This window comes from Populus nigra, chromosome 10, assembly GCF_951802175.1.
Source record: "Populus nigra chromosome 10, ddPopNigr1.1, whole genome shotgun sequence".
NCBI lineage: Eukaryota > Viridiplantae > Streptophyta > Magnoliopsida > Malpighiales > Salicaceae > Populus > Populus nigra.
In genome coordinates this window covers 12716414-12743901 of record NC_084861.1, presented here as the reverse complement: position 1 = coordinate 12743901, position 27488 = coordinate 12716414, and the positions used below count along the sequence as shown (strand labels likewise).

The following is a 27488-nucleotide window of genomic DNA, read 5'->3' as shown; positions in this document are numbered from 1 at the left end:
TAACGGGTAAGACATATATGTTAAGAAATTCAACCCGCATATACTCATTGTTATCTCTGGTCATAACAGTAAATTTTTTTTTTTTTTTTTACTATAATGAAGCAAAAGAAATGAAGATAAAGGTCAGCAAATTCTTTTTATTATCCTGTTGAACGAAGCATCTTGCTCGAATGAATTAGCTGTATGGACTGAATAATTTCATCGAATTACCTTACCGAAAAATAAAGATCAGCCAGGTCTAAGGTCCATAGACAGAGAACTCAAGGAAATCATGGGCATTTCATGCACGTGTTTATTCCGTGAAAAAGAGGGCGCAAAAAACACGTTATTTTCCTTCTTCAAGCCCTTATGTGCCGTATAAGCTATAAACTGGGAATAAATGAACACGAAGAAAAGTACAGATTGAATATTCTAATTCTAATCCCAGCTAACACCCTCGACACCAGAAGTTCGTGTTCCTGTCACCTCGTACCGCAGCATCCCCATTCTCCATGTGTTTTTTTTACCCACTAATAACGATTGATTTTTATTTTTTTTAATAAATGGCAAAATTCTCCTATATATATATATATATATATATATATATATATATGCTTTTGACCACGAGTTTAGGATCAATTGTACCGAAAGGGATTCTAAAACTAATCATATTTTACTCTCGTTAGAAGAAAAACATAGTAGTCGCCCTGTCTTCGTCAGTATTTTATTTACCTTCTTTAATATATTATTCTCTGACGTTCCTTCGAACACCATAAATTAAGATCTCATGGGTTAAAAGAAAAAAAAAACATGTTTTTAATCTCCCTCGCGTGCATTAAAAGAGTTGCTACCGCCTGGAGGAAATTAAAATACTGATCTCTCATGAGATAAAATTATCCAACTCGACGATGAACCCTAACATCACAATTCAAATTTGAGGACTGGTTTGAAAAAAAAGAAAACCGCGGACATTCATTTTATGTTTACCGACATGACGTCGATGAGCAGTGCACCGTCGTGTCTCTTCGATTCAATCTCCCCCTTCTTATTCTGCAGACATTTTTGAATTTTCTCAAATAATGGTTACCTTTTTTTGAATACCATTAGCTATTGGTTTGACCTTTTCCTTCTCCGTCCTTGAATTTATATCTCTGTATTTTTTTTTTTACAAGACGCAAGTAAATCCAATGTGATAAAGAGAAGTAACGTTTTATAATAAATGAGAAGAAAATCTCGAAAATAACTAGACATATATCAAAGGAGAATTTAATGGGCATTACTCATGATCAATTTTCTTTTTCTTTTTTGACAATCTACACTTTTAATAAAACAAAACTATTACAAATTAGGACTCTAATTAACTCATCTCCTTTAATGTCATGTTATTAATTATAAAAAAGAAAGTAAAAGGCCAGATATATATTGATAGTAGTTATTTTTTAAAGTGATTTTTGTTTGAAAATATATTAAATTAATTTTTTATATTTATTTTAATTTATTTTTGACATTATCAAATTAAAATGAACTAAAATCACATAAAAAATAATTTTTAAAAAAACAAAAAAATTATTTTTTTAAAAAAATATTTTTGAATAAACAAACAAACTCAATTTCTCACTGCTTGCCACTAGAGATCTTTTAATTGAAAAAAATAATAATTTAGGAACTTAATTAATAGAAACCCTCGTATATTCCAATTTTCTAGCTATCTTTTTTCACGCCAAGAAAGACCATCCACAATTTGTCATCAACTTCTTTTGTATATAAAAAAAAGACTCGAGAGAAATATTTAAAATAAAATATAAAAAGTACCAATTATTGCGATGCTTTTATTAAAAAAAATTATGATGCTAAGTAGACATACAAAAAAAAAAAAAAAGAATTCTTTTATTTGTTAATAATGCTTATCTCTCTCTCTCTTTTATTATAATTATTTAATAATTACAGCTTCGCTCATTGTAAAGTAACATTTATTTTCTGAACAAGATAGTGAACAGGGCACCAGGTCTGTCTCCTATTAATTTTCAATGTCTTATAGTGGCACGCAATTTGAAGGAAAAGATCCAAGCCATCCAAGCTGGCCAATCATGGGATCTTTTAACTGAACACAACCGCCACGGATCCAATACGAAAAGCGCATGGAGAAACAGCAGTAACAATGATCCTCTTTCATACCAACAATTTAGGACCAAAATTAAAGTCTCGCTTTACTGGCTGCGATTAACTCTCTGCCTCAAGATAGACAACTATAATTTCTATATATATAAATAGAAAGCAGATACTCATTCTACAATTCGGCTGTTACACACATTACAATTCACGAGGCAGAGGACCAGCCGCTCTTGCTAGGAGGACAAGAGTCAAGAGACAATCATCGCCAAGAGCCAAGCTTTATAATGGAAGTGAATAATGGAGATGGAGTTGGGAATTCTAACATGTCTCGAAAAGTTATTGATGAGGAAAAGTCAACAGTTGTGATTCCTGAGACTGCCCATCAGATTAGCAGTGGTTTGTTTCCTTTTCTTCTGGCATAATGAATCTGTCTTTTCCATTTCTTGGGATTTTGTGTCTGGTTTTGTGTTTTTTGGGTATCTTCTATCGCTTAATATGAAAGCGGTTGTCTGAGTAAAAACATAACACGTCAGTTCGGTTTCGATTCCTTGGAATGTTAGTAAGGTTTGTTACTTTTTTGAAAAAGAAATTCTGGGCTGGATAGAGTTCTATGTTCTTAATGGTTTCTGATTAATTTATAATTGGTATTTTCTTTTATAATACCCTTTTTTCCTGATTGATTTTTCAACGTTTGGAAAATGGATTTTTGATGAGAGGGTGTTTCATTGTCTGAGTACTAAATTTTACTTTTAAGGTCGTTTGATCTTCTGTGTTGGAATTTACAGATTCATGGTTTCAAGTTGGTTTTGTACTCACCACCGGTATCAACAGTGCCTATGTATTGGGATATTCTGGTACCATTATGGTTCCCCTGGGTTGGACACCTGGAATAATAGGTTTGATTATAGCCACTGCAATATCACTGTATGCAAATTCTCTTGTTGCCAAGCTCCATGAATTTGGGGGGAGGAGACATATCAGATACAGAGATCTCGCTGGCTTTATCTATGGTATGTGAAAAGGAAATGAATAAGGATCTATTATACATATATATTTTATTTTATTTAGTCATGTACATTAATTTATCGCCACTTCCTTGTGTTTGATGAGGCCTCTTTGCTGCAGGCAGGAAAGCTTATTCTATTACCTGGGCATTGCAGTATGTTAATCTTTTTATGATTAACACTGGATACATCATTTTGGCCGGATCGGCCTTAAAGGTAACATTACTTTAGTCGTATTGTTTCCTTGTCACTGCAAGATTAACATGTCTGGTCTAACTGGGAATCTTTTTTGCAGTTCATTGTGTTCTTTTCGGGAGGAAATTTTTTCTTCTACTTGCTTTTGTCATTGAAGTTTGATTTCTCAGTTTTTCATTTAAAATTATGCATTTTGTCATCTTCGTTTCTTTTATATCAATGAATTAATCAATTATGAACAAGCTACAGCCTATAAGAGGAACATTGATTTGAATTATTCTTACTGGGTGTAACAAGTTCATTTGCATGACGATATGAAGTTACTTCCAGGTTTCTCTTTTCTTTTTTTCCGGATTTCTTTTTTATAATTCTACAAATTTGCTATGCAGGCCTTCTATGTTCTTTTTAGCGATGACGAGGTCATGAAACTCCCATACTTCATTGCCATTTCTGGGTTTGTATGTGCCTTGTTTGGCATATCAATTCCCCACTTGTCAGCTCTCAGACTTTGGCTGGGAGTTTCCACGGTTCTCAGCCTGATATATATAGTTGTGGCATTCGTGCTCTCTGTTAAAGATGGTAAGTTTACATGCTGTGAATTTTTGTGCCATAGTAGACCCTGTTGTTTGCATTTCATTCCAGTAATTCCATGTACTGTACTTCATGCACTCTTTCCCTTTTAGTATTTTATTTTGTTGAATAAACGAAGGATTTCTATAAAGGGGATATCGCAAATCTGTGCCGAGTCCGTAACTGCAATATGTTTTCAAGCAAGATGGAAAATACATCCTTTGCACAAAGCCACAAAGCAATTCTTTATGTAGTGAACCAAATATGTAAATGTGAAATGTGAAATGTATATGATCCCTGCTTTTCATCTTTGGGACATCCACAGTTCTTTAGCTGTTCTCTTTGCAACCAACTGGTAAATGCCTGGTCATAACAGCTTTTCCTTTGATGCTGTATGCTGTCTGACATGCACAGCAATAGTAAATTTGACACACAGCGGTCATAACTGCTTTTCCTTTGATGCTGTACGCTGTCTGACATGCACAGCAATAGTAAATTTGACACACAGTTCGATATAATCCGTGATTTTCATTGAACTCGACTGTGCATTTTGTTTTTGTATGATTCTGACTGCTGTTTTCATACTGTATGTTGTCCATGGATTGTCAGAATTAACAACTTACAGATCATATTGCAGAATTAACAACTTACAGATCATATTGCTTCCTGGAGTTTTTTCTGCCATTTTTTTTTAATTTCATTTTTCTTCAGTTTTTTTACTACTTTGAATTTGAGCTCGACAGTAATTTACATAATTTTTTTCCTGTTTTGCTAATTTTTCCAGCCCTGGCCATTGTTTTTCTAGTTCTGAATTTGCATTAATATCTATGCTGTTGTAGGAATTGAAGCACCAGCCAGGGATTACAACATTCCAGGAACAACAACAAGCAAAATCTTTACAACAATTGGGGCATCTGCTAATCTGGTTTTTGCATTTAATACAGGAATGCTTCCAGAAATACAGGTAGGCGAGGGATTCAAGTCTGTGGACTTTTCACATAACTTGGGAGTGTTCTCTTGCCCCATCTAAATAAAATAAAAATGAAGTCATGTAATTGTGGTCTGGGAATTTATGCATTTTTATTGAATAACTATTCTAATCTGGCTGTTATTCTATATATATCTTGAGATTTTATTTAAGTTGGATCCTTTTTCACGTACTCTTTGGAAACCAGTGTTTGGTAGTCACAAAAGTGCATACTTCTTGAGGCGCCCGTTGATGGTAGTATTTTTCACGGGATGTAGGCTATGGATGGTTATTTCTGCTTCTGCCCTTTTCTCTTGTTTTCTCTGCTCTGCCTTCAAAACTTAACATGTCTTTTGTTGATTAATTTGCAACAGGCAACAATAAAACAGCCCGTTGTCAGTAACATGATGAAAGCACTTTACTTCCAATTCACGGCTGGAGTTTTACCAATGTATGCAGTGACATTCATTGGATATTGGGCTTATGGAAGTTCAACATCAACCTATTTGCTTAGCAGCGTCAATGGTCCGGTTTGGGTGAAGGGATTGGCCAACATATCTGCATTCCTGCAAACAGTCATTGCTTTGCATGTAAATGATTCAAGACTTGTGCTTTCTGAAAAGCTCTTTTATCTTTTTTTTGACTGCTGCGCTAACTTACACATGCTTCTTGTAGATATTCGCAAGCCCAATGTATGAGTATTTGGATACGAAGTTTGGGATTAAAGGAAGTCCACTTGCAATTCGCAACTTGTCGTTTAGGATCGGTGTAAGAGGTGGCTACCTAACTATTAACACACTGGTGGCTGCTCTTCTGCCCTTCCTTGGAGATTTTATGAGCCTTACTGGCGCCATCAGCACCTTTCCACTGACATTTATTCTTGCCAACCACATGTACCTAAAAGCAAAGCATAACAAATTGACTTCTCTACAAAAGCTTTGGCACTGGCTCAATGTTTGTTTCTTCGGCCTCATGTCAATTGCAGCATTAGTTTCAGCTCTGAGGCTTATTGCTGTAGATTCCAAAACATACAGTGTATTTGCAGATTTATAGGGAAGACTGGAATCTAGTTGATTTAGACCTCGTCCCCATTGTTTTTTTTCAGTATTTGACTTTTTTTTTTTGTATTTTTCTTAATTATGTGAATTTAATTTCTGCAATCAGCAAAGCTTCACGTCTTCATCCGGACAAGTATTTTTCTTTAACTGCAACTGTCGAGAAAGAAAATGCAGCAGATGAAATCAACTGCTCATAAACTGGTTGAGTAAAGAAAAAAAAAAGTGCCCTGGAAGTCTCATTATGTTCATTGTTCAAATATATTGTGGAGGGAGAGCTGTGAGCATAGCTTCAAAATATTCCGTGCATAGCTGCCTCGATAATAAAGGAAACGGTTAGTTTTTCCACAGAGCCAATTCTCTGCTGAAAACGCAGGAGGATGGTTGTCTGATCAGATATATGATAGTTCGATTATATCCAGATGCATTACAATAACCTGGAAGAACTCATTATTCCAATTGATATTCTGATAAAGTCGGCAAAAATCAGATGCCAGCATAAAATGATAGCAAAAATCAACATAGTTCAACCAGATGTAGTAACTAGTTCGGTTGAATCAACTAAAAGATCTTCTGGCCTGGACTTGTGCTCTCCATCACAGCATAGCCCGGAGGTTGTAGAATCCTATAGTGGAGAGTGGGATCTCGATAAATTGATGGGAAACAAGGAGAGATGAAAAGAGTGTTTTCTTTACCTCTAGTTTTATGAAAAAATTTGCGCAAGCAGACTTAGCTTATTAATATCAGCATTAACAAAAAAAAAAAAACAAGGGACCAGCATCGCTATTCAACATCTGGTTGCATGCAGAATCACATCAAGCCACTCACCTCACTGATGAAATGAACACCAAATGTTCCTAAGAACCAAAAGGTTGAGTCCTCATTAGATTCGCACACAAGCATAACAAGTGTAGAATACATCCACTCCACCATTAGTAAAAGTGTTCATCGCATTACCATACATAATCTATCGAGAGATGAAGGAAAAACATTATTACTAAATCAAATCATGAAGAATAATTAGGTTGATAGCAAAACATTAATAGTGCCATAAGAAGTTTAGTTACTTTTGAAACTTGTCGAACAATACAAACACAGATTATAAAATTGAGCAAAATCCACGCCATTTTCATCCCACATCTCGTCGTGTTTTTTTATGCAACAGAAATAACCTTAAAATCACTAATTGTGAGAAAGGATATTCCAAATCAAGCGTGTCTTGGATTTTCTGATTCACATGCCTCCTCAGCCTTTCTAAAATAAAATATTGTTTACAATCCTATTAGCCAAACTCCATGAATGCTCCTGCCACAGAAAAGAAAAGGGACTCAATTAATCACACAAAAATAGCTATAAACAAAAATCCATAACCTAGATTCAAGTTCAAATGAAAACTCCTGAACTCTGTGTTAATTAAGAGAGAGAAGGAAAAGAAGCAATGAAAGAGAAGGTATCAAGTGAAGCTGAAGGAATGGAGGTCTCCCAACAAAGAACTTTAAGCATTCACTACATTTTTTTGTTAAAGGAAATCCTTCTTAAAACTAGTCACCTTATGAGTTGAAGCAACAAAAATCAAAGACCAGACAACAACCAATGTATGCGCAAAGCAAAGGAATATGTGGGTTTCATCTTCAATCAATACAAGATTGGAGAAGAGAGACATCACATCCAGTCGTCTTACTATAATATTTGATATCAATTTTTCCTTTGGCAGCTCCAGTATAAAGTCGATCCAAAGGTACAACATGTTGTTCTCTTCCCACCTGACTAATTTTAAGGGAAAGAAAATCGTTTCAAGTACTATTTGCTATCCTCATCCACAAACTTCTGTGATCCTTGTTACTAATTTGACACACTGTGTAAGCGTAGATCACAAAACGACCCATGACTTTTGTTTTGTCTTTTAAAAGGGAAGGAAAGAGAAAAGAAAACCATTCCCTGCCGTAACACAATTGAACCCTTATTCTACATGAGGCCCTATCTAAACAGTTGAATCTTTCAAATCATACAAACAATGATTAAAGTATACTAGTGACAAAGGCCGCCAATTCCAAGTTTCTACCTCATCTATCACCAAATCCATGTCACCGCAACAGCATCATAATGAAAGAACTCAGTTTCTATCCATTTTACGTTTAACAAAAAGTCCCAATCAATGGTAAGGGCTAACCGTTATGAAAAGGGCATCGTTACTTGACAAAAAATAAATCTAACCATACAATCTATACCAGCAATCACACATAGAAACAACCATATACATACGGTTTTAACTTACCTCAGCGGCATCATCCAGACACCAGCTTTACAAAGATGCAAATGGAATTGAGTATTACAAGTGGAACTCTCATATATTGGGTCGCATAAATGAGACCTATAAGCTGCCCTTTCAAAGACTTTGTTCGACCTACAGAGAATTCAGAGAAGCTCCATCCTCTAGGTGCAAGAAAACGATCTTCATTTAATATTGCAAATGCATTTGCAAGGAGCAGAAATCCCTCCAATAACGTCCACAAACCCATTTCCTACATTATCAAGAAAACCCTAGTTAGCTACACAAAACCCAACTATACAAAACCCAAATTTCGTGTTCCAAGAATCAACAAAATTCCAAATAATGAAGAGGGAAAAGGTACACAATCAAGCGGCAACCAGCAATTGTTACAGACAAGGTACCCTTATGCGTGTAAAAATGGGATTTATCACTCTATCAACCCTGTGCTAGCCTATAAATCGTGAACATAAATCTCAGTTATCTACCTTTTGTTTTGATCCAAAGATAAAAATGTGTAAGTTATAAAAATGAGATCATTAATTTCATATCACAGAAACCGCTTTAAAATAATGAAATTCAAAGAGAAAAATTCATAAAGAAAATCTGAGGCATTGAACACGAAAGCATAAAATGCCATCGTTGGAAACATTAATAAATGCAATTTTTTTTCAAAATGTCGCGAATTAAAGAGGGCTGGCCATACAAATCAAGCAGATCAAATAGAGAATACCAAAACGATGACAACACCATATAAAAGAACAGAACTTGCAGTGAACAGAAGAGTAAAATGCTTAATTTGTACTTGTAAAATAACCTGAAAAGGCAAAGCTGCTTCTTCGATACTTGAATTGCTTAGCCCAAATTAGAGCGTTGAGGTTGAGGCCTCTTGTCTTGTCAAGCAATTTTGAGAATTGAGATTTATCAAGGGCACGTTTGGTTTAGTCATAAAATAATTATACACGTCAACGGGCTGTAAATTTGATGGGCCGTTTAATTTTTTTATTATGATGGACCCAACCAAATTTGCATGGTTGGGTTCTGTCAAGTAAAAATCTGCTTTGAATTTTAGTTCTAGCCTGCATCACGAAGAATACTCTGCAAGCAGAAAGCTCCTTTGCATTTTAAACTCTGAGGGTAAAAAAGAAATATCCTATGACGTTCTTGTTCATTTTTCTTTTATACCTGATTGCATTCGGATTGTATTATCTAAGCTTATAGTATATCAATTAATTTCTGGGCTAGTGGGTAAATTTAGAGCAGTGCTTTGGGTACAACAGAGCCTCTGCAACCAAAAAACAAAAACTAGAAGAAGAGGAAGAGGAAGGAGGAGGAAAAAGGACGACAAAATTGCCTGTGATTTTGGTCTTCCTGTTGAACTGACAATCATTTGAAGTGTTTTTTTTTTTTTGGCTCTTTGTTTTGTAATCCATTCTCACACCTTTCTTTGCGTTGTCCTGTAGGCAGTTGAAGCTACAAAGAACGTAGAGCTTGGAAACAAAGAGTTGTCTCAGGCAATACAGCGGAATAGCAGTAGCAGGACTTTTCTCTTGCTTTTCCTTTTTGTTCTTACTTTTTCAATCCTCTTTCTGGATTGGTATAGTTGAATTTCTGATAGTACGTGGACTGCTGTGATTACAATTTTCCTTGTAAATTTGATTGCGGGATGGGAAAAATTGTAGATTTATTATCAACATTTGAGCAAATTGAGTTTTGAGCTGTTGAAATAAAAAACCTCTCCGTCTTACGCTGAAACAGAGACATGCGTTTGTAGACCTAGAAGAATTTGTTATGCAACCATTCATTTTCATTGAAGCTAGAATTTTCGACATAGGAAATCTCATCTGGCAAATCGACAAAATTCCTTCATATTTTCAGTGACCTGTAACTGCCTTGGCCATATCACCATCATAGATAGAACAAAAACACGACTCTCGACAGCTACAATATAGTCTAGCTGGTTTTGGTAGTCCATAACTGGCTTCAATTCTTCCTCCTTTGCCAGAGAGAACTGAGTGTATATATTTAGGTACTTAGCTATGAGTGATTTAATTTTGTCATGACCATAATTTTTCCCTGCAGCTAAAGTAAATCCCATTGCCTCAAGAAACACTGCAACTAATCTCTGTTGTAGTCATGAGGCAAAACCCTTCAAATCACTGCTTTGGCCTTTGATAATTTTGTTCTCCAGTATGCTACTCTATGCATTCCTTCAACTCCTTATTCTCGGTTTCTGTAAGAATGTGATGGCAACCTGTAAAAGCCAGCACGTCCTTTTCATATCTGCAATTGGTGCTGCTTAGCTAGTAAGATCTAGCAAAGTAATCGCGTCATGTTATTTTTTCCAGGTACCTCAAGGGAAGAGCTATGAACAGTCGACCATCATTCTTGAGTCTACGGACCAACTTATAGCTTTTCAATTTCTTCTGTAAGTCCTAGTCCTTCATACATTGCACGACAACGAAGTCTTTGGATTGCAAGGCCAATACCATTGCTAGCAAGGCGAGAATCTGAATACGTAGAGCTGATCACATTACGTTTTTTTTTAGTTCGAAAGGAGCAACATTTAGATAACAATCAGACTGTACAGGATAACCACTCAAATTAACAATTCAAAAGCTTGATTTTATTATTTTTCATTTGGTTCAATCCATCGTTGGAATGAGCATCGTTAATGCCATAGCGAAAATGTTAATTTCATCGGCTCTAGCATCAAAATGAACGCAACATCTGCGAGGAGAACGGATATTAGCATCCATTCTTTATCGTTGTCGCATGCTGCTGAGGCATAATGAAACAACAACAGTGTGTAATGAATTTTTAGAGTGATTGTTCTTCAAGTATCGAAGTTATAATTATAGACGCAAGGCTGGGTAATATTTTTGCCATCTTATTTGAAAACAAATAATGAGTATAATTTATTTTTTTAAAATTATTTTTAATATCAGTACATCAAAATAATTTAAACATATCTAAAAAATAATTTAAAATAAAAACAAAAATAAATTAACAACACTTTTAAAATACAAAAACAAATAGGATTAGAAGCTTTTTTTATTTTTCTTTCTAGAGTACTACAGTAATCATGTATTACTGGTATTTAGAACTTTGATTTTATTTGCTTTTTACCGATTCTCGTTGTTGTTATTATTTTTCACCTTCTTCCATCCCATTTTCTAGATGGTAGAATGTTGATTTGGCTGACTGTTGAATTAATATTATAATTATGGTTGTTTTTTAAAATATTTTTTATTTAAAAGTAAATTAAAATAATATTTTTTTAATTTTTTAAAATTTATTTTTATAATATTACATCAAAATAATCTAAAAACTTAAAAACAATAATTTAAAACAAAAAAAATTAAAATTTTACAAAAAAACACTTTTCAACAATTAAAAAAAAAACTGTACTTAGTTTTGTTTAACAGTTTTGCCGATAATTGTTGTTTCCATCATTTGTTTATTTATAGAATCCTGAAATTTGGATGCTATCCAATCGTGATGGGTTTCATAAGAGCCCAAATATAAATTATAAGGACGTCTCGCCAAAGATTAGGAGCATCAGGAACTGATAATTTCCACGGACCAGAAGGCCTAATATTTACATATAAAAAAAGGGTAGCTGACAGAAACATATTTCTTGAATAAAATTAATATGGGCCATAGGCCCAAATAAAAGCCTACTTTTATAGTCCATAAGAACGGCCTACGAAGTCTCCTTCCTCTATATAAACACACTGAAGAACTAGAATCTAGGGTTTTCTGGTATACGCGTTGCCGCTGCGGAGTGTGAGTAGCTTTTTGCGAGGGAGTTTGGACTCGGCGATTTGAAATGGTGAAGGGACGCCAAGGAGAGCGAGTCAGGTCTGCGATCTATAATCGCACGCCCTTCCTTATACGCAAATGTTTATAGGATAAAAGTATTCAGTTTTCATTTCTTAAGAATTTGCAGATTTAAGCTAATAATTGCGTTCGTGACGATTCTTCTGTTTCTCTTTTTAGGCTTTATGTACGGGGAACAGTCTTGGGTTATAAGAGGTAATAACCTAAACTTGACTTTAGTACTCTGGTTTTAATCTGTTAATTTGTATTTTATGATTGTTTTTGGTTACATAGAAATTTGAATGAGAAAAATAAGAAATTAGGGTATTTGAATCACGGGTTAGGTTATTTAGAGGCTATTCTAATTCTGTTGTGCTAATTGAATTTTAGCTTCCTTTTTTATATCTATAGTAAATGCTTTTCATCAAAAGCAAACGCTCTATTAGCTAGTTGCTAGAGAATTTTGTTTTTGTAAAAAAAATAAGTTTTGCTTGTTTATTAATGAACTGTATTTAATTGACTAATTAGTGCAACTAATATAGTGGATTTACTTCTAGTAATTTGATTCTTTTGTGTGAGCTTCGGAAAATGAATAGTTTGTGACAAGAAATGAAACAGAGTATGGACATGCGGTGTGGATTAGTTTGGAGATTAAAATGTTTTTTTGATGTAGGTCTAAGTCCAACCAATATCCCAACACGTCACTGATCCAGATTGAGGGCGTCAACACAAAAGAAGAGGTTGCATGGTATGCTGGGAAGCGGATGGCATACATCTACAAGGCCAAGGTGAAAAGGGATGGATCCCATTATCGCTGCATTTGGGGCAAGGTCACCAGGCCCCATGGTAACAGCGGTGTAGTGAGAGCCAAGTTCAAATCCAATCTGCCTCCAAAGTCAATGGTATTGTTAAAAAATAATGATAAACAAAGCTATTATTATTGGTATGCCATAGGTTCTGCCTTTTTGGCTTTGTCTAATTAATTTTTGGTTTATTTGCAGGGAGCTCGAGTACGGGTTTTCATGTACCCCAGCAATATCTGAGGTACAGTTATCTGAGGAACACTTTGCCCTACGATCATTGCTGATAGCTCATTTATGTGTTGTTTCCTACTTCTAGTGCTTTCTTTATGTAGGACTGTTTATGGGTGTAATAGAACTGCATTCCTGCCCTGACCTTGTCACTTTAATTTGAATTTTGCCTCTATAAGTTCAGGATCTAATGTGTAAGTTTGGTGGACAATTTTTTGTTATAGAACATAGACTACTTTGATTGTCTTGTGGGATTGTAATCTGTGGGAAATGATTGTGATGATGGTGGTAAATGGTTACTGTTGATCCATGTTTATTTTCGACTAATTTTAAAATCATATATTGCAAATGGTTTCTTCTGGAAGCTGGATGCGAGGTGGATTACATTTTTTTACAAAATGAAGGGAAACTTTATTTTCACTCTGCCAAGATTTTTTCTTCCTCCAAATTGGTCTGTAAACCGTGCTTTACTACTCTTGTATGCATGAATCAATATTATAAAATAAAAGCGCTCTGACTGTTTCCTTCAGTTTGTAATTTAATTATCACTTTCCACTCCTGTACTTTTCAAAAAACCAAGTGCCATCTTTCAGGATACAGTTGTGACTGTAATACTGACAGCTTGGCGTATGCAATTGTTTTGGATAGTTTAACATCGGGTTTACTTCATGGCCAATCAGGTTTGAATAACAGAAGTGTGTTTTAACCCATCCACCCTATATGATTTCTTTCTCTGGCTTCGCGACCACAATTTTCAGTGCCTGCTTTTGTTTTGGAGCGTTGTGCAGGAGATTTATCTTTGACTTTGGTTCTGATACTGTTGTTTTTTACTCGTGCAGTTACTCAGGATTTTTGTAGCTGGCAGAGAGGATTTTTGTAGTCATTTAAACCAGGGACTTTTGTATCAGTCGGTGTTTTCCACCAATTTGTTCTTCAATTGCTTGAGTGACCACCTTTTCCTTAATTTAAAAATAGTTTTTTTTGTTTTATTTTCCGTTAATTTAAACAAGTATTTTTATATGAACTCATCTTTCTTCGAAATATTGATTGGCTTGTATACAACTTATTTGTGGGGATTTTCCATAATTTCCACTGGATTTCCCAAGATGAAGTTCATTCTTGATTTTTTTAGCTTTTCTTTTAGAGGAGTCCGGGTTTTTATTCCATGAGGGTGTGTCTAGGGTGGTCTTCCTATTGACCTTATTATATATTTAGCATCTGGGCGATTGTGGAATTTTTGCGATCCTGATCCTAGTTCATTTTCTGCCTGTAGCCGAAGGTACACAACTGTTGTCTTCAGGTTTTGTGTTGAATGATGTTTTCAACTGAAATAAACAGATTGCATCTGCAGCGGACATGTCTAATAATAAATGTTAAAAGGTTTGTTTTTGTGTTTTAAAATTATTTTTTTATTTTTTTTATTTTAAATTAATATTTTTTAGTATTTTAAGATTATTATAATATATTAATATTAAAATTATTTTAAAAAATAAAAAATATATTATTTATATATATTTTTAAATAAAAGTAATCGTAATCATATTTTTAAAATGGGAAGTATTGGTTGGCCCGGTGCGAGTTTTGAGTCCAGGCAATATAATTAGATCAGTGAACCTAGGAGAGGCCAATATCATATGAATGGTGGCTGTTGTGCCTGTTTGAGAATGTTTGGAATGATGTTTGCTCTTCAATATAATTAGATCAGTGAACCTAGGACTGCGAGCAATCCGATGACGGGGCTGTTTGGCCGTGTTTTTACTGTAGTTTTTTAAAAAAATTAAAATTTATTTTTGTTTTAAATTATTTCTTTATATTTTTTAATCTTTTTATATTGATTTTAAAAATAAAAATATTATTTTGATATATTTTTAAAGAAAAAATAGTAAAAGCTATCATAATGCAGTGAATGATTCTTTTCAAAACGTTTTTTTTTAAGAAAAGATATTAAAATAATTTTTTTTTAATTTCATCTTGTTAAAACTAAAAAAATAAAAACTAAGTTTTTTTAAAAAAAAAAAGAATTTGAAAAGCACGGGGACTTACTACTGTGATGTCTTCAACCGCTTGTGTGTCTGATCTTTTCCTGTCCTCCCTCTTTCATCACCGTTAACGCAAATCACTTATTGCCGCATCATTGCATGGCGTTGATGGGACTGTGAAGGGGAGTTGTTGCATGTTTGGTATTGTGACGGGGTAAATTCTCGTGCTTGAGGTCTTGCTGGAGCAGTTTTATATGGACTAATGGCTCTGGCAATCCCAATGAAGGTGAATGGTAGTCGTTGATATGTAGTAAAAAGTGTTTCTAACATAAAACTCGTACTCTTTGTTAGTACACTGACACAATGACACCGTCTCCTTAAATGCACCATGGTCATGCTCTTTGCCTGTGAAGGATATAGCCTCTACTATTCATGAATTAAACCCGTTATTATATATTTATATTCTATATTTGTTGCCTCGAGTCATACTTATTAATCTGATGATGAGGGCCCACCTCTTTTTTTACCTTCTAGAGCTGCACAAACTGTTAATACGAGGGCCTATCTTGTGTCTGACGGCATGCTAGAGTTAGAAATTCACAAATTGTCTAAAATTGAGTTGAATAATGGACCTCCTAGCAGTGTTGTCGACATCTGACTGGACCAGCTTATCCAATCAAAACCAGATGATTAGGCCATCTAGCCGAACTGGGTTGATGTTAAAGATAGGAACTTAGTCAAATCGGGTCAAATTTAGCCAAACTAGGTAAAACTTAGCCGGTTTAACTAGTGGGTCAAGCATTAATCCGTTTATTAAAATGAGAGAAGAAAGAATAGTTCAACTGGTGCGTTTAGCATTGACCCAGTTTTTTAAAAAATAGTAATTGTAAAGTAACACTTGATCTTGGTATCTGTGCTTTTAAAAATCATGCATTCTTTATTTCATCGTTTTTTGTTTATACTTCTTTGCTGCAAAATTTATATTATAATATAATATGAATCGACCTAGCCGTTCGATCAAGGATTTACTAATTGGACCGGTGATCTGATAGCTTGACCGGATTGTTGTTCGATTCGGGTTTGATAACATTCGCTGTTGGTATCAATCACAAAATCTTAGGTGACCAAACCAACCAAAAGCCAGTGACAGTAGTCATCTATCTAATCAAAGAAATGTCAAGTTAGATTGTAGAAAGTAGAAAACGACGACAATGAGCCCACGAGTCTATGATAATCAGTTAACGTCCCTGCATCATACACATCTCCATGCAGAAGTTGTTGATCAAGAAATGTTCAACAAAATCAAAATTCCAAGACACGCTATAGCAATTTCAGCTGAGAATTTCGGAATGAAAAATAACCTCTGCCCACAAGCCCAGAATGATTAATTTTTCACGGGCCAGAAAACGGATGGCTTGTGATCTGTATTCACTCTGCATTCAAGAATTCGAGTTTAAGCTCTCGTTTGTTTCGTTTGTCTCTTGCAGAAAGCTTATAGATTTCAGCTAATAAATGCTTCCATTTCTCTCATTTTCTTTTTCTTTTTGTCCTGGGACTCTACGCCAGGGGAATGAACTTGGGGTACAAGAGGTAATAAAGCCTCCCCTGTACCGTGGCTTTAGTTTTTTTTTTTAATTATTTTATTTGAGTTTTCTAGATTGTGTTTAGTGTTCGAGAAAGTTGAATAGGGAAGAGAGAAAATTAGGTGACTTGAAACATGGGTTAGGCTATTTAGAGGCTCTTGCATTGGATTTATTGTATTATTTGTAATTTTAGGATCAGTTTTGATATGTAGTCAACCTTGGTAATTGATACTTTCTGGAGAATGACTATAATCTAGATGTTTGATAGATGAAGTTTTGCGTTTGTAGAGTCTACGGTTTTGTAGAAATGGAGAATCAATGCTAGCAGCAATTTTTTTATTATTAACATGGTTATTCGGATCACTTGTGTATACCTCGACTAATTTCATGGATTCTAAGATTTGTGAGACTCGAACTGAAAATTACTAGTGATTTTCAGAAAACAAACTCAGAACCAATTAAATTATACCCCTCATGATTGACCAGTTAGGTTATTTAGCATTGAGATTCATTGGAGGTAATGCAATCATTCTTCCTCGTGTTTTTATTGTTATGAGAAAATGAGTATTGTTTTTCACCGGAAATGAAATGGAGGATTAGTTTTGCTGTGTGTGGATTATTAGCTCAGGGATTTAAATATTTTTATTTTGGTTGTGAGGTAGAAGTCTAACCAATATTTTTATTTTTAGAGTGTTTTTATTTAAAAAAAATTATTTTTTAAATTTTAGTTTTATTATCCATACATCAAAATTACCTGAATATATATATATAAAAATAATAAATAATAATTTTTTCAAAAACATTTTTTAAATATAAAACAAACAGAAAATAAAATAAGTGTAGCGTACAGCGCGCGCGCGCGAGATCACAGCACTCTTGGTGCTTTCTGTTGTGCCCATTTTTCATTAATCTACTAAAAAATGGGCATCTTTCTTTGTAAACAATGGACCTGTTACAGCTTATTTGTGGATGACTTTTTTCCACAGAACTACGGTTTTGAGTGATTGGAATAGGAGTCCCGGTATTTTTTGTTTTGTTTTTTTCCTGCACATGTGCACGTCTAGTATGTTTCCCTCGTGGACCTTTGTGTGTCTTCTCCATCTTGGGTCTAGTGGTTGTTTTTCTCTCCTAGCCTAAGCAGCCATCACGGTGCCCATATTCAGGCTAGTTTCTGATCATGTTTGGGGTGCCCAGATTTGCCACCACTTATCAAGTGAAATAAGAAGATGAAATCCGAACTTAGCCAACAGTTTGATGAAAATACCACGCTAATTACCAATGGGCCTATTGGTTCCAGTCGCAGGTTACTCTTGCAGGCGAGAGGTGCTGGGTTCAACTTGGGGGTGGAGTTGAACCTTACCTTCCCGACAACCCGAAATTGTTCTAGTTTCGGGCTGGAGAGCACTGAGAGTTCTTGAATCAGTAAATGATTGGCGGGATCTGGCCACCTGGGAAATGTACTTTGATTCAATTGGGCTTTTTTTTAGTGAATTTTGATGAACTGTGGCTGGTTGTTTTAAAACATCGTCTCGTCCACCTCATGTTGTGTTCATACTTCAGAGTCCTCTCCTAACCTACGATTAAAGCACTATCACCGACACATCCTTGCATCTTGTTTCCAGGAACCAGTCAACTTGCAGGCGTTACATCTTTGATTACTTGCTTGCATAGTGATTTGTTAAGAATAACAGTTGCTGTACTTTACGTTTTCTTTTTAGTAATATACTCATTCCTTGCATTATTCAAAAGTTAATTCTCAGTGTTGGGTATGCTGTTCCCTCTTACTTTTAAGTTTTAAGGTAACCGATGACCGATCCCGGCTTTTTGCTTGACCTTGTAAACAATAACGTGCAGCGATCCAGAAAATTGCAGATTTTTCCGACAGAATATCCTGTTAGTGCCTTTAAGATGACTTAGATTACAAAAACCTTTCTTTGACCATTCTTGTTTTTCCAGACAAATGTGAGATTTGAACTTCTTATTTTGCAAGAGTATCATCGATCTTCTTCTTCTTCTTTAAAAAAAAAAAAAGGTTTTTAAACAAAATGAGAGAGTTAATATCAGTTGAATTATAGTCCATTGAAGTTTTTATTGAGCTATGAACGCATTGATATTTATAATTATTAGCATTTATGCAATACGAATCGAAGCTTTTATGGCCCTCCAGTTTCTGTTCCTTTTGTTATGAAAGAAAATAGAAAGCTTTTGGTTTTGAATTTCACCGAGAAAACGAGAGAACCTTGCGTCGAATCGGAGGACGCAACAAGCAACATGACATATTGCTTTCCTCGAGGATGTACAAGTACACTTTTTCACACAGTTCATGCACGATTAAGCTGGCGTAACGCATTGCCACAGGCTGGAGCTCGGCCTGTAAAGTAAGGATTGAATAGATGTTAAAAAAACGAATATAAGTGCTAACATGGTCCGTCTAAATGTTTAATCTCCATCACGTTCTATATGATGGTCTCCTAGAGTTGACTAGGGCAAGGTCTAGTTTCAATGACTCAACTTGCTTGTCTCAATTTAACATTAAACTTTGACGATAGAGAAAAATTGGCAAACTTGATTTTGATGGGGAAAAAAAAAGTTATATTTTAATTTCTAAATGATAAGAATATTCTCGAGTCATTTTTTATATATTAAAATTATTTGTTTATAGATAAAATCTTAAGCAAATCAACCAGACAGGACATGTGAATGCACAGTAAATTATTCTTCCCCCGGTATTTTCAAAAACTCGAACTTTATTGGATAATTTTATTGTGGAAAAAACATGAAGGGCAGTTTAACTTGATTCTAAAAATTAGGGGCATTGATTTTTTAAAGGAAAATAAAAACGGGCAGTAGACTTTTAAATGCGCGTGGATTTATTAGCGTAAGAACTTGTCTCCGACCATGTGCTTTGTATTAAGAAATTATAAGATTCGTTCTTCCACTTCTTCTTCTTCTTCTTCATTTTTCACATTGATCTGAAATCAAGATCTTATTTCTCATATTTGCATACACGTTAATTTCTTGTATTATATTCATTAAATTTAAGTCATTGAATTCAGATGAACAAACAAACGTTTGTTAAAACTGTTCATTAACCAGAGTTTAAGTTTTCTAGAAATTATTGTTATTTAAAAAAAAATTAATTTGTTCTCGAAAATATTATTTATTCGTTTCTTAAATTGGTCTTTTTTTATATCTAAAATGTTTTACGAAAATTTAATTGATTGTCATCTTAGAGTACAACGCAATTTAGTCCAAGCAGACAAGTATGATTAACAATTAAAATAAAAACTGATACTGATGAATTCATACAGACAGACTCCAGGGTGATTTTGGACGGTATTCTCCCAAGCATGTAATATTGTAATAAAATAATGAAACCTGAAATTAGTTTACCTTAGTTCGATCGATGGCCGCTGTTTTCTTGAAACAAACGGAAAATATGTCCTTATTCAATCAGACTAGACTCCACATGCCACCCTTGTTATCTTGGAACGATGCTTATTTTGTTGTGAAATGCATGCGCTCAATCCAATAAAATATTATTTGGTATAAAAGAACTTGGATTTCTTGAGAGCTCCCCATTTATTAAGAAAGTCTTAAATACTTGTAATAAAACAGTTTTTAATTGATACTTCAATGCTAAAATTAATATCTTTCTAATAAATATATTAAATGACTCAATGTAATAAAAATAACTTCAAAGAGTGTTCAATTACAGGGACCAAAAAATATCCTTTTTCTTGACTTTTGAGTTCTCTTCATGATAGGAAAGTATTACCTTCTTACTTAAATGTTTCATATAGTATTTATATCATTTAAATTTTATTACTTTTGTATTAAAAAGAAAAGTTGGAAAATCATCGCTTTCAGGGATATTAGTGGGAGGCAAAAAATCTTTTTATATATCATTAATAAGACAATAAATATAAAGGGTTTTTTAAGAGACCATGTACAAACCTATAAACAAAAAAAAATTATTATAAATAATTACTACCACAACTTAAAATGACATGCTGAAACTGAGTGTTCAATGTTACCTTTATAGAATCTTTAAAGAATATTTGAAATTGTGATATCAGTTGTTTTTTAAAGTGTTTTTTATTTTATTAAAATATATTTTTTTATTTTTTAAAAATTATTTTTGACATCATCACGTTAAAATAATACGAAAATACCTTAAAAAAAATTCAAAGAAAAAAAATAAAAAAAATAATTTTTTTTAATAAATTGAAAATATAAAAAGAAACAGTATGTTCAACCTAATAAAACTACGAAGAATCGTCTAATCGCATGCTGAAACCGAGTGCTCAGCATGACATTTGCTATTTGCTGCCGTCAGCATAAGAAGCCTAGATAGTTAATGATGTAAAATTAAACAGATAGACCCGTGGATAACTGGGACCTACCTCACCCAGGATCCTTTATGCATGACCCCAAAATTCTTCTACTACTGTGAGAACTCTCAAGCAGCCAAGCACACCACATGGCAACAGATTCGAATAAATACCGCTTTCATTAAAATAAAGAAAAAATAACCAGGCTGCCATTTGGACCGACATTTGCAGCCACGACGAGTTGACGAACTCTCCGTCCAGTCCAGTCTTTCATAAACCTGTAGACTTTTTCGTATTGCACAGTAATTTCCTGATCTGAGTGCACGCTCCTTCTATTTTTTCAAATGCGTACGAACCGAAGGTCCGGCCGGTGCTTTCACCTCCAACCTGCCTCTAGTTCTTGGTTGCTCGTTGATTTTCGATGACGAACTTTTCAGGTGTTAAACCACTGAGAAGATAAATGGCATGCCTGGTTTTTCTCTTCCTTTTCTCGCTCTGGACGTCTCTCTGCATCACGAGGGAGGGGAGACTGGAGAGGGCTTTCTTCTTTTATTAAGTGAACATGTATTTAATTAAAGAATTTCCTACTGGCCTTTTAATTAATTTTGTGTCTCGTTTGTTTAATAAAAAATAATTTTTAAAATTTTCTTGTATTTATTTGCTATTAGAAAAATTGATTAAAGTTGTGAAAAATTTAGAAATATTATATTATTTACTAATTATAAATAAATTTGGTCGTCAAACTTTTGATTGCTATATATTTTGTTTTGAATCTTCTTTTTTTAATTTTATCTCTTAGAATTTAATTTGATTTGATTTTTATATTAACTTTGGTTCTAACTGATTTTCAATTACACTACCAAACATCAGAAAATAATTCACGAACTATTTTTCAAATAAAAAAAACTACTTTTCAACAAATAAACAAGACCTGATATTGTATGGGTTTGAAGAAAAAAAAGGGAACCCCACCATCTATACTCGTTTACGTAGCTATTTTATACACTATAATAAAGTTTTTTTTAACCTTGGTATCTGAAAGCCTATTATATTCTGACTGATCTGATTAAATTGGACAAATCCATTAAAAAAGTAAAGCTCTCTTAATAATTATATGTTTCCTATATAAAACTTGAACTCAAAATCTTATTTTTAAAAAATAAACATCAAATTATTTCAATCATCAATGTTAATCACGGGAATAGGAAGCCATTTGAAGGAAACAAAACGTTTTTTTAAATTAAAAAGCTGAGATTGTTTTAAATAAAAAGGATTCACTCGAGGATTTTTGATAGGTGAGGAATCAATTGAATAGAGAAATCAAATTGTAGAGGGCACTATTTTCCTACCCCATAATTTGTACTAGCTATTGTCTCCTTGACTTGAAAGGTTCGAAAAGAGTAATTTTTCAAGAACACAGTAATTTTTGTATTCTTAATATTCAACCGAATATAAATTATAACTTAATATGTATTGTGGGCTGACTTAATGATATTTCATATTGAAAATGAAAATAAGAACAATGAATCTGATAAGTGAAAAAGGTAAAAAAAAACTCTCAAGCAAAGACGGGGAGGGGAAAAGAAACTCAACCCTCTTAATTACCTGAAAAGTCAAAGCATGACCTTTCCTTATAATGCACACAAAACAATAAAATAAAAATACTATCAAGCACCGTATATAAAACCCAAGAGATAAAATAACACCGCACAGAGAAAAGAGACAACGGAAAATAAACGGAAGCCAAAACGAAACGCCCCGCCCGCCCCGCCCCAGCCCCTAACGGGTTTACCACCACCACCTCCTCGTCTCCCTCTCCTTCCTCAGCTTCATTTGCGAAGGAAAACCACATTCCTTCATTTACCTCCCAACCCTTCCATGTCCCTCCAATCTCCCTCCCTTTCCCTCCCTTTGTGAATAAATAAATAAATCCTCTCCTATCATCATCATCATTATTATTATTATGTCACAGATCCATGGGAGAAGGCCCTCCAATAAACTCCATTAGATCCACATCATTCCCCTACACCTCACCCCACCTGATTTGACCACCGGGAACCGACAGCCCCTCCGCAAATCTCCACCGTCCGATCCCAAAAAAAACCCACGATGAAGAGCACATCACGATTATTCACGATCAGTCTAGTGGCATCATGGTACTGCTCAAACATAGGAGTTCTGTTGCTTAACAAATATCTGTTAAGCAATTACGGGTTCAAGTACCCGATCTTCTTGACCATGTGTCACATGACAGCTTGTAGTTTGTTAAGTTACGTCGCAATTGCGTGGATGAAGATGGTACCTATGCAGACGATTCGGTCTAAAACACAATTCTTGAAGATCTCGGCTTTAAGTTTAGTGTTTTGTGTGTCGGTTGTGTTTGGTAATATTTCTTTGAGGTTCTTGCCTGTCTCTTTTAATCAGGCTGTTGGTGCTACTACGCCGTTTTTTACGGCTGTTTTCGCTTATTTGATGATTCTTAAGAGAGAGGCTTGGCTTACCTACGCTACCTTGGTTCCTGTTGTTACAGGGGTTGTTATTGCTAGTGGGGTAAGTTGCCTGTTTTTTTCTTATTTATGTCAATTGGGGGTTTTGTTTCCATTATTGATATGGGTTTCTTGAGTTTTTACTGTCATTTTTGTGTTTTGTTATGTTTCGGAAGTGGGTTCCCTTTTGATTGGTTTCTAGCTGTTTTAGCTGATTTTTTTTTTCCGTGTGTTTTATGCTAGCCTGGGAAGGAATGGGATTTGGTTTTCTATTATCTCAGTGCCCTACAGGATTTAGCTTACATTGTTTGAATTTAGAAATCTAGGATTTGCCTTGCTGTTGTGGAAATAAAATGGATTTTCGGCATCCAGATTTTTCTAATGTATTTTGTTTTCCGTGTAGCATGGTAGTTTGATTTATTTTTTCTGTGTTAGCAATTTCTCTGGCAGCTCTTTGGAAGTTCAGTTTTCTATTTGATTTTTAGGAAGTTTTAAATTATTTATTTTGGTTTTGAATTTTAGTTGATAGATAAACATGTTCGGCATGTGGTCAGTATTATTCCTTCTCTTTGATTTTATTTCCATTTCGAAAATAGTTGATGTCTGTGGTGTCATGTGTCATGGAAGTGATTACATTGGACCGAAGTGTTTTAACTCTGATTTGTCTCCGTTACGTGGAACAGGGTGAACCAAGTTTTCATCTATTTGGGTTTATAATGTGTATTTCTGCTACGGCTGCAAGGGCACTCAAATCAGTGCTGCAAGGGATTTTACTTTCTTCTGAAGGGTAAGTATATTTGTATGCACTTTTGCAACTGAAGGTGATGGCCAGGCTCTTTGTATGCTGAGAAGTTTGTATCTGCTTCTTTTTTTTTCTCTTCAAGGGAGAAGCTGAATTCTATGAACCTCCTCCTTTACATGGCTCCGATAGCTGTTGTAATTTTACTCCCAGTAACACTTGTCATGGAAGAAAATGTGGTAGGTATCACAGTGGCTCTCGCCAGAGATGACAGTAAGATCATCTGGTACTTGCTATTCAATTCAGCACTTGCATATTTTGTGAACCTGACCAACTTCTTGGTTACAAAACACACCAGTGCTCTTACTCTCCAGGTACATCTTTGATTTTGCAGATTTGCGAACTTTTTATTATTTTCTTTATACCTTTTGCAATTATCATATAATACTCATGCATGCCTAAGTGAGTTAGTTTGATGAAACTATTATTTATTCTAGTGAAAGGCCAACAGAAATGAGATGGTTTAGTTCATGGTGTTGCATTTTAAGCTTTTAGAATGTGCGGAATCTTTGGCTTCTAAACGTGTTAGGTTCAATTCAATGTAATGAGTTTCTTTTTTGGTTGTTTTTCTGTGAGTTTCTTTCCAGAAGCTATCAGCTCAGGATCTTTGTCCTTTTTTTTTACTCTAGAAATAGTTGTTGACAGACAATTGTTCAACCTTTCACTTATATTTCTGTGTATTTTCATTTTGATGATAGAATGCCAGATCCAAAGAACAAGATTTGACTTTGTAGGTAGGGTTGCAGATTGTTAGGAGGGGCTCACTAACTGGAAGATTTAATTAGATTACTTGATTGCCTCTGTTTTTATTGCTAATTATAATGAATAAAGTTATTGAATTTTAGTACTAGTGGAATATCTGTAGCTTACACATCTATAAGTTTTGGGAAGCTGAGCTCTTAAGTCTTATTTTTCAAGAAATCGCTTCACCGTTGAACTCAATTCAAACAGAGATGCTGAGATAGTTCACGTTACAAGAAGAACACACGGACTGGTAAAAATATTTATTTTAGAAAAACTCAACATGAGACTGAAATCAACAAAAGGAGTATCTCACTGTAAATCTTGGAGGGTAGATCAATATCTGCTTGGCTGAATAAGTATAAACTAACTGCCTGTGCTTTATAAACCTCAAATGTCATTTGAGTGCATGCTTCGATCTTTATTATTGCTGCATGTACTATGTTGATGTATAGTAGAATGGTTAGATTTGATAAAACGATCTTCCTTTAAAAATAAAGATTGAAGCTTTAGGATTGAGCAAGGAGCGATAGACAAAGAATGATGCAGGTTAAGGTAGTAAAAATGATTTAATATCATCAGCTCACAGAAAGCTTGGCTATAACATAAATTCATTGAAGATTCCAACTAGTTTGATATCATGATTTCCTTAAACTAATAATAATAAAAAAAGGTTTTGCTGAGTTAAACTGTTTAGGTGCTGTCTCTCATTTTGGGTTTATATTGTCAATGAATTTTGATATTTGTACCCATGTTTTCATCTGTTGAATTGCTGACATTTCTGCCCCACCTTTTAGCATAATTTTGAGAGGCTATGAGATTTGAGCTAACAAAGAGCTCTTGTTCTTCCAGGTTCTTGGTAATGCAAAAGGGGCCGTGGCTGTTGTGGTCTCAATTTTAATATTCAGAAATCCTGTATCTGTTACCGGGATGCTTGGTTACTCGCTTACAGTCTTTGGAGTAATCCTCTACAGCGAAGCCAAGAAACGAAGCAAATGATGCGTGATTCTAGAAGAGCTTGGAGTGCCATTTTCACACTCTGTTTATGCCAGTGCCAGACGGCAGCAACCTTCCTAGAGGCAAGTTTGGGTTGTGGTTGGTGCCGTGGATTTTGGATCTCCGGAATCTATTTTTGTGCACGGGAAACCCTGATTGATTGGTTTACGTTTGTATCAGCAACAACAGCAGGATTAGGCAGAAGTAGAATACTCAAATAATTGATTGATTAATCTCTACTATTCCAGCCTGGGGTTGTGGAGAAATATCATTTTTATCTTTTATATTCTTTCAGGAAAAAAGATTGTAGAATCGGGTCGCTACACCATCAGTTTGACATTAACATTTGTCATATTGATCAATTAATGAAAGGAACACTCAAAAACTTTACTATTTATGCTTTTGTATCCTCTGGTATTGAGGTCTCCAATGGATGAATGCTGGTGAGGGTTGCCGTGTTTTGTTCTCCTAGGGTTTCAGCATTTTCAGAAAGGAATGTCTGATCGAGTGGCGGGCTATACAGGTGGCTCGTTATATCGGATGGGATAATAATTTGGAGCTAACCATAACAATGTCTGATTGAGTTTCCCCGAGTCGAGGATTTCATTACGTTTTAAAAATTGCTAAAAATATATTTTACTAGAAGGGTAAATAATATGGCTTTACATCAAGACCTCAACACGACACCGCTGCCATCCTTAATTCTGGTGGGAAAAAACAATTCGCGGATGAACACAACTACAGTACAACTCATTCACCCGGAGAACTGGTCATCTTATCAATTATTTATTCCACTGTAGACACCAAAATAGAGAAAATAAAAATATCTAGACGAATCATTTTTTTATATATGTTTTTTTAAAATAATTTATAAAAATAATTAATAAAATACCACTTATTAAAGATTTATCTCTCTCCACTTGTTCTCTCTCTTAAACTTTCTTTTAAATTCTGGTTTATTTTTGTGTTTTAAAATATTTTTGAAAAAATTAATTTTTAATATTTTATTTGAATTTTTTTTAGATTATTTTAATATTAAAAATAATTTTTACTGATGTTGAAAGCTTATCAACTCATCAATCATCATGGGACCATTGCCTTCGCTAGCTAGCTTATCTCGGAATACTCTTTTTACTGAAAAAGAAAGGCCGCTTCGAAGGTTGGAATACAGTGCGGCTTAACTTCTGTTGGAAAAAATCAAATAATTATTACACGGAGACTTGTTGCAGCCAATCTTACCTTGTTCATAAATTCCTGAAACTATTTACTTAACCACTGACGTCCCTAGACTACTCGATCCATCACATCCACTTATTCGTCGGAAACTGCAAATTGATGGAGCTGGATATGAAGGGATATATAGCACGAAAGTGTCTCATTCGGAGATGAATGTTTGGGGAACGTGCTGCGTTTTCGAAAAATATATACGCAGCAGAGAGGTGTAATTAAATTTGTTAAGAAAGTGTCTTAAACTAACCGACTAACAGAATTAACCTTTATTCATGTTGGAGTCTCGAAGCCAAGTATAAGAAAAGATAGCATCCGACCGTCTTTAGATACAGTGCC

The 27488-nt window shown here is 34.5% G+C and overlaps 4 protein-coding genes and 1 long non-coding RNA gene across 11 annotated transcripts; 4 read left to right on the top strand and 1 right to left on the bottom strand.

The window, feature by feature from the left end:
* Positions 1-2020: 2020 nt before the first annotated feature.
* On the top strand, positions 2021-6009 carry LOC133705611 (proline transporter 2-like). The gene is made up of 7 exons (XM_062130904.1): positions 2021-2487; positions 2877-3101; positions 3217-3311; positions 3680-3869; positions 4700-4824; positions 5202-5417; positions 5503-6009. Exons 1-7 carry the CDS (start codon positions 2376-2378, stop codon positions 5878-5880), a joined length of 1341 nt encoding a protein of 446 aa, XP_061986888.1. The 5' UTR covers positions 2021-2375; the 3' UTR covers positions 5881-6009.
* An 851-nt stretch (positions 6010-6860) lies between these two features.
* Positions 6861-9112, bottom strand: LOC133705612 (uncharacterized). 5 transcript variants are annotated; one of them, XM_062130905.1, is made up of 3 exons: positions 8969-9112; positions 8158-8404; positions 6861-7187 (listed from the first exon to the last, which is right to left on the bottom strand). In XM_062130905.1, exon 2 carries the CDS (start codon positions 8399-8401, stop codon positions 8168-8170), a length of 234 nt encoding a protein of 77 aa, XP_061986889.1. In that variant the 5' UTR covers positions 8402-8404; positions 8969-9112; the 3' UTR covers positions 6861-7187; positions 8158-8167. The 5 variants fall into 5 exon arrangements, with proteins under 5 accessions (XP_061986889.1, XP_061986890.1, XP_061986891.1 ...); XM_062130906.1 differs by having other exon boundaries at positions 8957-9085; XM_062130907.1 differs by lacking the exon at positions 8969-9112 and adding an exon at positions 8885-8963.
* Positions 9113-9184: 72 nt separating this feature from the next.
* LOC133705614 (uncharacterized) lies at positions 9185-9906 on the top strand. Its single transcript, XR_009844314.1, has 2 exons — positions 9185-9516; positions 9615-9906. It is a non-coding gene; the product is annotated as an uncharacterized LOC133705614 (long non-coding RNA).
* A 1954-nt stretch (positions 9907-11860) lies between these two features.
* LOC133704651 (large ribosomal subunit protein eL33w-like) lies at positions 11861-14135 on the top strand. Of its 3 annotated transcripts, XR_009844106.1 has the most exons (6): positions 11861-12015; positions 12154-12189; positions 12647-12875; positions 12975-13017; positions 13598-13684; positions 13844-14135. XR_009844106.1 is itself a non-coding variant. In XM_062129542.1 (5 exons), exons 1-4 carry the CDS (start codon positions 11984-11986, stop codon positions 13014-13016), a joined length of 339 nt encoding a protein of 112 aa, XP_061985526.1. In that variant the 5' UTR covers positions 11861-11983; the 3' UTR covers position 13017; positions 13844-14135. The 3 variants fall into 3 exon arrangements, 2 of the variants coding, with proteins under 2 accessions (XP_061985526.1, XP_061985527.1); XM_062129542.1 differs by lacking the exon at positions 13598-13684; XM_062129543.1 differs by lacking the exons at positions 13598-13684; positions 13844-14135 and having other exon boundaries at positions 12975-13314.
* Positions 14136-22637: 8502 nt separating this feature from the next.
* Positions 22638-26317, top strand: LOC133704650 (probable sugar phosphate/phosphate translocator At3g11320). Its single transcript, XM_062129540.1, has 4 exons — positions 22638-23450; positions 24070-24173; positions 24271-24499; positions 25779-26317. Exons 1-4 carry the CDS (start codon positions 23010-23012, stop codon positions 25923-25925), a joined length of 921 nt encoding a protein of 306 aa, XP_061985524.1. The 5' UTR covers positions 22638-23009; the 3' UTR covers positions 25926-26317.
* The last annotated feature ends 1171 nt before the right edge of the window (positions 26318-27488 follow it).